Here is a 10,887-nt window from a genome sequence, read left to right as displayed (position 1 = left end):
AAGTTCATTGCCATACGCGGGTTGGAACCTCGTACCCCAAGCGTGTAAAACATAAGTTTTACCAACTCGGCAACCGTACATCAATAGTGTTGGCTGAAAAAAATGGCCATTTAAGCTAATTCAAATTTCAAAGTTCTTTTTTATGACTTAAAAGAAGCAAACAAATTTAAATAAGTTTAACTTTCTATGCTATATTAATTTTTTATTTATATAATATTTATAAAAATCTGTACTCCCCTTATCAGGTATTTTAAAATAATATAAAATACAAAACCCAGAATTTTAACACAAAAATAGCAAATTTTTGAATACGGTAGTCATTTTTACCGTGAAGACAAATCCAGAGGTCACATTTTTTTTTTTTCAAATTAAAGTATATTACATAAGCTTTAATTTAAGATATATATAAAAGTGTCAGTCTTTCCGGAACACTTTCAAAAATTAAATTGAAAATATCATAGTAACAATACGCATGATTAAAGTTTTGACCCCCCTTGTTAAAGGGGTATGATCCGATTTACAAAAAAAGCGTGCCAGATGAAAGGGGTATATAAATATTTATTATAAAAAAATAATAATATTGATCCATACATTTTTCCAAAAGTTATATAAAATATAAATTAAATAATATAACATATAAAATCGAGATTTTTTTCACGGAAATCGTACGTTTTTCTTTAACTTTGATGTCCGTTTTCACCACGAAGACAAGTCCAGAGGTCAAATTTTTTTTTTTCAAATTAAAGTATATTACATAAGCTTTAATTTAAGATATATATAAAAGTGTCAGTATTTCCGGAATACTTTCAAAAATTAAATTGAAAATATCTTAGTAGTAACAATACACATGTTTAAAGTTTTGACCCCCCTTGTTAAAGGGGTATGATCCGATTTACAAAAAAAGCGTGCCAGATGAAAGGGGTATATAAATATTTATTATAAAAAATAATAATATTGATCCATACATTTTTCCAAAAGTTATATAAAATATAAATTAAATAATATAAAATATAAAATCGAGAATTTTTTCACGGAAATCGTACGTTCTTCTTGAACTTTGAAGTCCGTTTTCACCACGAAGACAATTCCAGAAGTCAAATTTTTTTTTTCAAATTAAAGTATATTACATAAGCTTTAATTTAATATATATATAAAAGTGTCAGTCTTTCCGGAACATTTTGAAAAGTTAAGTTGAAAAAGTTAATTTTTTGTAAAAAAGTTACTATTTGGAAACCCTTCCTGTGGGCTGTTAAAGGGTTAAATGATCACAAAAATATATAAAATGATAGGTAAATATCTAAGGTATTTATAAAAAAAAAAATTATATTAATATGTTCATTTTTGAAAAAGTTACGGCAGTTTTTAGTAAAAAAAATTGAAGAAATGTCGAAAATTAGCGATTTTTAAATTTATAATTTTTTGGGGGATTTCCCCCGTTTACGGGGAACGAGGGAATTTTTTTCAATTTTTGAGGTTAATGTCTTCTACTAGATACGATTTGTAATCTTTTGACNATGTCTTCTACTAGATATGATTTGTAATCTTTTGACATATTGTTCTTCAAAATCGGTCCAGCGAGAGCTGAGATTGAGCGTTCATAGACACAAAAAAAATAAAAATAAAAAAAAAAACGCATCATAGTAAAATTAATACCTTCTCAGCTTCGCATCGACGCTAAAAGTTATTACTAAAAATGTCATAAGTCAAATATTTACCTCGCAAAAGTTAAAAGTTCAACCAAATATATGTTTAAGAGTAAAATTCTGAAATTTTCACAATTTTTATATGTATGACGAAGCGTTTGTGTTATAAAAAAAAATGATTGACTAAAAGTTGTTTTAAATTAAATGTTTCATATTTTTTGCAAAAAAAAAACAGTTGTGTATTATTTATACCACACGCTCTGCAATATCATTCACTACTTTTAAATTATTGATAATTTCTTGATCTTTGCAATAACTTGAATTTTCTTCTCATATAGATGGGCTGTTTCCATAAAACTATAATCAATATTAAGTCGATCAAAAAACATTAGTTTTACTTGTCACAAAATCTTTTTTATTTTTTATAAAGTTTGATACTTCATTGAAGTCCAAAATTATGCGTTTATTTTTTATGACATAATTTTATTCCCCATAGAAATTTTCAGTGTCAATTCTTTTAATGTGAAATGCCATTATAGTTTTTGTCTCGTGTGGAATATGTTTATCAAGAAATGCTAAAGCAATGTTGTCTGATATTAAATACCATAAATTGTTAACAATTTTTGTCAAATTATTTTTAAATAATTCTTCATCTATGGTTTTGAATTGGAAGATATTTTTTAAAAATTCTAGATCTTGTCGAGGCGAAAAAGCAGCAATTGGTGCATTAAACCAAGCTGTGATGTATAAATTAACCAAGAAAATACATATACTCAAGATTGAATTATATTCTTTTAGTGTCAACTTGAATTCTTCACAAAAAATAAATATTTTAAGAGTATAAAGCGCTTTTGACATCCATCGAGCATGGTGAATCGCTCCTGGAGCTCTCAATAATACACCTCTAGGCGGAACTCCATTTAAAAAAATTACTGTTAGCTCAAGAAATTCTATATAATCTTCTCTAAAGTAGGATAATTTTAATTGATTTAAAAAAAATTCTAAAATATGATCAATAGAACTTTACAATTTTTCAAAAATAAATCGATCATTGATACCGGACATTAGTTTCATTAGATGAACCCGGTGAAAAATTAATATCTTCTAAATTTAATGTTTGATCTTTAGTTTTTTTAAAAGGGTATGATCAGATTTACAAAAAAAGTGTGCCAGATGAAAGGGGTATATAAAAATTATTTATAAAAAAATAATAATATTGATCCATACATTTTTCCAAAAGTTATAGCAATATAAATTTCATAATATAAAGTATGAAATCGACAATTTTTTCATGGAAATCGTACGTTTTTCTTTAATTTTGATGTCCGTTTTCACCACGAAGTCAAGTCCAGAGGTCAAATTTTTTTTTTCAAAATAAAGTATATTACATAATCTTTAATTTAAGGTATATATAAAAGTGTCAGTCTTTTCGGAATATTTTCAAAAGTTAAGTTGAAAAAGTTAATTTTTTGTAAAAAAGTTACCATTTGAAACCTTTCCTGTGAGCTGGTAAAGGATCAAATGTTCACAAAAATATATAAAATGATAGGTAATTACCTAAGGTATCTATAAAAAAAAAAATTATATTGATTCGGTCATTTTTAAAAAAGTTATGGCAATTTTAAGTAAAAAAAAGTGAAAAAATTAGCGATTTTTAAATTTGTAATTTTTTGAGGGATTTCCCCCGTTTACGGGAACGGCGGAATTTTTTTCAATTTTTGAGGGTAGTGTCTTCGACGTAATACGATTTGGGATCTTTTGATGTATTGTTCATCAAAATCGATGGTTATTGGCCACATTTGGTTTTTGACTAATATTGTTAACAACATTTCGATTTTTGACTAACGTTGTTTACGGCATTCTTGACATTTCGGTTTTCCTTTCCTACACCAGCAATTATTTGTTATGTTGATTGTAGCCTTTTCGTATATTGAATTATTTTCGGTGTTGTTGGTTGATTTCCTTTTTGTTTGGTGCATGATAGGTAACCAAGTTTTGCTGATTTTCCATCCATCTTGACGTTAGTCAAAAACCCAGATACGGTAAACAACGTTAGTCAAAAACCCTGATACGGCAAACAACGTTAGTCAAAAACCAGATGTTATCAATTTTATAAAAGCACACTGTTATCAAGATAAGCCGCCAGTATAGTTGCAGCCACCGACTGGCAACCATCACTCTGAAGATGGACTCTGCAATGAGTCCGAAACGTCAGAACTCAACTGCAAACATTGATATATCCTCAAGCACTTCAAGCAACAAGACAATCCATGAAAGCTTTAACACTTTGATAACAATATATTCTTATTTGAAGTGCTTAAGAATGTATCCATGTTTACAGTTGAGTTTTGTCGTTTCAGACTCATCGCAGGCCCATCTTCAGAATAATGGTTGCTAGTCGGTGGCTGCAACTATGCTGGCGGCTTATCTTAATAACAGTCTGCTATTATACAATTGATAACATCTGGTTTTTGACTAACATTGTGGACTGTATCCGGATTTTTCTGACTAACGTTGTTTACAATATCTGGCTTTTACTATCGTTGTTGACAAAATTTCGGTTTTGACTAACGTTGTTGTTTACGGCATTCTAGACATTTTGGTCTTCCTTTCCTACATCGCCAATTGTCTGTTACGTTGATTGTAGTCTCTTCGTATATTGAATTATTATCGGTGTTGTTGGTTGATTTTCATTTTGTCCGGTATATGGTAGGTAACCAAGTTTTTCTGATTTTCCATCCTTCTTCTCTGTTGAAATTTTCTGGACATTTTTCGATTTCTATCACTTCCATGTACATCCATTTATCAAAATGAGTTTCTTTGTTTACTTTATCAATCAACACAGATACGCTGGAGTCTCAGAAGTCTTTCAGTTTCCGACTAACTTACAAAGTTTGCCCGTTCACCGCCCCTGACTACTCCACATAATCTCTCAACTATCAATAGCCAAATTGGGCTATTGGTAGTTGAGACATTTATTTAGATTTTTACATACCTAATTATTAGGTTTTTACCTACCAATTAGTACTTATAGAATAATAGAAGAGTCCATAACTGTATTTTTGATCATTTATTTTATTAATTATTAAATATGAATTGATTGAAAATATTTTGTGTTTAACGATAAATAAAATTCATTAATATTACATATGTTTCAATTTTTGACTACTATTTTGAAATTTAAACATTATATATCTACTGTTACAAATAACGTTTTCCTGTTCTGAACTTTACTTTATTTATTCTTATAATGTATTCAATTATGAATTTAAAATGTGTATTTATATTTTAGATTAAAAAGTCAAATTGAAGATCTTCAACAAGCACAAGCAAAAATTAACCAAGCATTAGTTTCGCAGTCTTATTTGAATAATAAAATGAAAGATAAGGTAATAACTGTATTACTGTAACTGTATAAGTATTTATAATAATTAGGTATGTAAAAATCTAAATAAATGTCTCAACTACCAATAGCCCAATTTGGCTATTGATAGTTGAGAGATTATGTGGAGTAGTCAGGGGCGGTGAACGGGCAAACTTTGTAAGTTAGTCGGAAACTGAAAGACTTCTGAGACTCCAGCGTATCTGTGTTGATTGATAAAGTAAACAAAGAAACTCATTTTGGTAAATGGATGTACATGGAAGTGATAGAAATCGAAAAATGTCCAGAAAATTTCAACAGAGAAGAAGGATGGAAAATCAGAAAAACTTGGTTACCTACCATATACCGGACAAAATGAAAATCAACCAACAACACCGATAATAATTCAATATACGAAGAGACTACAATCAACGTAACAGACAATTGGCGATGTAGGAAAGGAAGACCAAAATGTCTAGAATGCCGTAAACAACAACGTTAGTCAAAACCGAAATTTTGTCAACAACGATAGTAAAAGCCAGATATTGTAAACAACGTTAGTCAGAAAAATCCGGATACAGTCCACAATGTTAGTCAAAAACCAGATGTTATCAATTGTATAATAGCAGACTGTTATTAAGATAAGCCGCCAGCATAGTTGCAGCCACCGACTAGCAACCATTATTCTGAAGATGGGCCTGCGATGAGTCTGAAACGACAAAACTCAACTGTAAACATGGATACATTCTTAAGCACTTCAAATAAGAATATATTGTTATCAAAGTGTTAAAGCTTTCATGGATTGTCTTGTTGCTTGAAGTGCTTGAGGATATATCAATGTTTGCAGTTGAGTTCTGACGTTTCGGACTCATTGCAGAGTCCATCTTCAGAGTGATGGTTGCCAGTCGGTGGCTGCAACTATACTGGCGGCTTATCTTGATAACAGTGTGCTTTTATAAAATTGATAACATCTGGTTTTTGACTAACGTTGTTTGCCGTATCAGGGTTTTTGACTAACGTTGTTTACCGTATCTGGGTTTTTGACTAACGTCAAGATGGATGGAAAATCAGCAAAACTTGGTTACCTATCATGCACCAAACAAAAAGGAAATCAACCAACAACTCATAATCAGATGCTATATAAGAAGTTTAAGAGTTTATAAGTAAAAGTTTGAAAGTGACATTTTCTAATTTTGAAAAGTTATATTCTAATATCACACCATGTAAAATAAAATTACATTTTTTATGATTTATTCCTTTTTTTTATCCAAATTTTCTTTCGCGGAACATTTCTAGTATTTAATTTAGGTCAGTATAAATACATAAGTATTATACATTATAAGTACACTATAAATACTTATTCTATAGTTTTTATCTAAACATCAAAATATTTAATGAAAAATAACTTAATAGTGGCTATTTGGTAGTTTATTAATAAAAACGGCTCTTAAATTTTGGGATAAATATTTTTATTTTTTTTTTATTTGAGACAAATAATAGAAAGTATGATTTTAACGTAGTCCAAAATTGTAAAAATGATCTAAAAGAAGAAAGTAACGCAAAATATTTATTGTATCAGAACTTATTGAAAATTTCAAAACCTTGGTAGGATATTCTATTTCTGAGTATTAATTTTTTTATTTACGGTTTAATTTATTGAGAATATTACCAGTCTTGTATTTGAGTAAATATATTTAAATACTTATAAAGTAATTAAAATATTTTTTATATCATTTATTTGAAATGTATTTAAAACAGTTTTATGATTTTATCAGTATTTTAAATATAAATACTTTTAGCTTTGATACGGAAAAGGTATTGGTTTTACGATATTATGTTTTTTAAACGTGATTGAACATCCTAAATATAAGGTGTCCCTCCATCTGTTAAGCATGCTTTCTATTCTTTATCTCAAGTAAGAAAAAAATAAATATTTTGTTCTCGGAATTTTAAAAGCCATTTTTTATTTATTTTTTTTATAAAAAATTTTGATGGGACCATATCAACTTTATCATAAGTACTTATTGAATAACAATTCAATTACAAAAATTCAGTGGTTATGTAATGCCTGTGGATATAAATTGTATTGATGTATATGCACTAAGAGATATAAGTGACCAATTCTTAACTTCGAGAAACTAATGTTCATAGTTTTTTGATATTTAAAAATGTTAAAATAAAACAAAATTATTCATCACTTTTATGATTTAAAAAATTTTCTTATAAAAACCAACAATTTTAATTCCCACTGTCCACTTAACCAATTTATTGTTTAAATGTTTATTATCCGTTAATTTTAAATTCTTCATATCTATTATATTTTTATAATTCAATGTCTAATATTTATAAATAACACAAATTACAGGTTGACAAATTGAAAAGCGATTTAAAAATAGCTACAGAATTATTAAAAAACCTTTTAAGTTTATTTACTGGCATCATATCACAAGATCTTATTTGGCCAATTATAACCACTACAGAAGTTGTAGAAAAAGCTATCAATGTGATGAAGAAGAATGCTGATATCAATATTAATAATATTGACTTAGAAGACGTTATCAAAAAAGTTATGGATATCTTAAATGATTTTAGAGACAAAATTATCAAAAAACATACAGTTTTTAATCAGGAACAATTATTTTTAACAACATCAAATTTAAATCAAAATCATCTTTCAAATCATTTAATTGATGAGCAGGTTTTGTATTTGTTATTATTATTAATTTATAAATAAAAGAGTCATAATGATTATTACGCCATTTCAAAAATAAATACTTCACTTCACTTTAGCGGATTCTTCTCTTTATATGCACAATTTTTACATCCCGATAAGGTCGTCGATAACCTCCTTTTTCATAAAACTTAACTAAGTAACTTCTAAGGCGGATGTTTAGTTTTATACTAAATAGAGGAACGATAAAATTGTACTGATATTTTCCTTTGTAGGTAGATGTAGCCATAGGTCTAACTAAGATTAAAATATTAGGGTGGCAAAATTAATTATTCTTGTCTTAAAAGTATTTTTACACAAAAAAAATATAATTTTCTACATATTTTGTAATATACGAAGTACGTCCAGAAAGTAAGTTCCGTTGGGCAATAAAAACATGTAAATGTGTAAATTTTAATATAAATTTTATTTGAATATAAAATACAAGTACAACTATATTTTTCAACATAGTTACCACCATTATTGAAGCACTTATCAAATCGAGGTACTAGTTTTTGTATTCTTTCATAATAGAAAGATGACGCCTGTGATTGTAACCATGCGCTAACAGCCTTTTTCACCTCATTATCTTCGTTGAAGTTCTGGCCACCCATAAATAATTTCGTGTGTAAAAAAAAATTAAAATCACTGGGTGCTAAATCTGGACTGTAGGGTGGATGATTAAATTGTTCCCATGTAAAATCTACAAGAAGTTGTTTCGTCACATTTGCTGTGTGCGGGCGGGCATTGTCGTGGATGAAAACAATGCCACGGCTAAGCATGCCTCGTCGTCGCACCCATCTCCTAAATATGAATTTATATAATTTATATAAATTTAAAAAACGAATCACAGATCGTAACTCACATTTGGCGGAATTTTCTATTCGTTTATCCATTTTAAAACATTCTCCACGTGACGTACGTACATTAACTAGTCACGGAATGGTTTTTAAAATGTTCCAAATAAGTAAATTAAATAATCGGATATGACAATAATTAAGATAACATCGCAAACGAGATAAAAATAGAATACGGAACTTACTTTCTGGACGTACCTTGTATAATGTCAACATATATTTTTTTAGTGAGAGTAAATTATTCAAGTAAAGGCTCTCTAGTTGTACTTATACTCGACAGACTAATCAATTGTGGTCCAGTCACAAAGCTCTGATAGTTCTCATCAAATACTGTCACGTTACCAGCTTGCTTACTCCATATAAGTGTAATTTCTATGATTATCCCATAATACGTTTGTTGTAATTATATTATCAATCGTGGCTTAGCAAATTTTATTAACTAAAGTAAAATTGCAATTATGTTTTTGTCAAAAATTAAATTTGTTTTTCTTTTCAGTATTTCATTTATTATTATACTTCTAAATTTTTATTTATATTTTAGTAAAAGTTATTGTGCTAAAAAAAGTTGAATGTCCCATAAGTTGAACTAGAAAATTTCAGTTATTTTTTTTTTTTATTTATTGTAATAAATAATAAATATTAGGGGGGTTCATATTTTTCAAACTTTATTTTTTATGACAGTACCCTCTAGATTAGTTGATTCGTATAAGAAAGTAATGTATGCAACATTTGAAAGGTTTTACTCAACCGATTCTGGTGCCGTATTGGGGTTAAAATATAATGATTGAGGATTGTTTTTTCGTTTTTTCAGTTAACCTCGATAAGTATTACACTTAACGTTAAAATATATGATACCTTAATTATAGAACTTACTATTGCCTATAAAAATGGTATTAACAAAATGTTTCATATATCAATTATAATTTTAAAAAATAATGTAACTTAATATATTTTATGCAAACTTGACATAACACTTTTACACAAATATTTTATAAAATTAGTATCTCTTAAATATCATATTACGTAAAAATTATTTAAAAGGTCAACTATTTAATAATTGACTAAAGTTAAGTAGAAATAACTTTTATTAGCTTCGATGCGAAGCTGAGAAGGTATTGGTTTTACTATAATGTGTTTATTTTTTTTTTTTTTTTGTGTCTGTTACCACTTTTTCTCAGCTCTCACCGAACCGATTTCTTTCAACGATACGTCAAAAGATCACAAATCGTATCTAGTCGAAGACATTACCCTTAAAAATTGAAAAAATTTCCCTCGTTCCCCGTAAATGGGGGAAACCTCCAAAAAAATTACAAATTTAAAAATCGCTAATTTTCGAAATTTTTTCAATTTTTTTTACTAAAAACTGCCGTAACTTTTTCAAAAATGAACATACCAATATAAATTTTTTTTTTATAGATGCTTGATGTCTTTACTTATCATTTGGTATATTTTTTTTGTAAATCTGACACTTAACCTGCCCACAGGGGGGGATTTAAAATGACAACTTTTTCACAAAAAATTTACTTTTTCAACTTAACTTTTGAAAATGTTCCGGAAGGTCTGACACTTTTATATATATCTTAAATTAAAGCTAATGTAATATACTTTAATTTGAAAAAAAAAAATTTGACCTCTGGACTTGTCTTCACGGCGAAAATGGCTACCGAATGCTATTTTCGTGTGAAAATTCTCGATTTTATTATTTATATTATATTTAACTTTATAATGCTATAACTTATTGAAAAGTTTATGGATCCACACAATTTTTTTATGAGAAATAATATTTTTTAATAAACCCTTTTTCATTCGACATACTTTATCTTAATCGAGATATTAATAAGGAACCAGCAGATCAAGTAGCTTTTGGAATAAAACACCAATTTTTTTAAAATTAAACACTATCTAAAGATTTGCATCGAAGCGTTTATTTTTGATAGTGATTTTAATCACTATCAGATATCATTATACTTGATCCAACTATGCCACGTCACCACTGTGCCGCGACCCCCCTGTGCTGGGTTTTATATTTAACTTTATAATGCTGTAACTTATTGAATAGTGTATGAATCAACATAATTTTTCTATGAGAAATACTATTATTTCATAATTCCTTTTTCATTTGACATACTATATCTTAATCAGGATATTAATAAGGAACCAGCAGATCAAGTAGCTTTTGGAATAAAACACCAATTTTTTTAAAATTAAACACTATCTAAAGATTTGCATCGAAGCGTTTATTTTTGATAGTGATTTTAATCACTGTTAGATATCATTATACTTGATCCAACTATGCCACGTCACCACTGTGCCGTG

General features: G+C 28.2%; 1 protein-coding gene across 3 annotated transcripts in view; it reads left to right on the top strand.

The window, feature by feature from the left end:
* The window catches only part of LOC126906171 (RUN and FYVE domain-containing protein 2-like), a 58,485-nt gene that overhangs the window by 41,875 nt on the left and 5,723 nt on the right, over positions 1-10,887 (top strand). For all 3 annotated transcript variants that reach the window (XM_050686511.1, XM_050686530.1, XM_050686520.1), the window contains exons 10-11: positions 4,936-5,032; positions 7,370-7,702. In XM_050686511.1, the coding sequence (XP_050542468.1) occupies positions 4,936-5,032; positions 7,370-7,702 (430 nt within the window). The remainder of the gene's footprint in view (positions 1-4,935; positions 5,033-7,369; positions 7,703-10,887) is intronic.

Source organism: Daktulosphaira vitifoliae, unplaced genomic scaffold (genome assembly GCF_025091365.1).
Source record: "Daktulosphaira vitifoliae isolate Bord-2020 unplaced genomic scaffold, ASM2509136v1 Scaffold_1, whole genome shotgun sequence".
Classification (NCBI taxonomy): domain Eukaryota; kingdom Metazoa; phylum Arthropoda; class Insecta; order Hemiptera; family Phylloxeridae; genus Daktulosphaira; species Daktulosphaira vitifoliae.
Note: the sequence above shows the minus strand (reverse complement) of the source record. Positions and strands in the feature narration are given on the sequence as shown.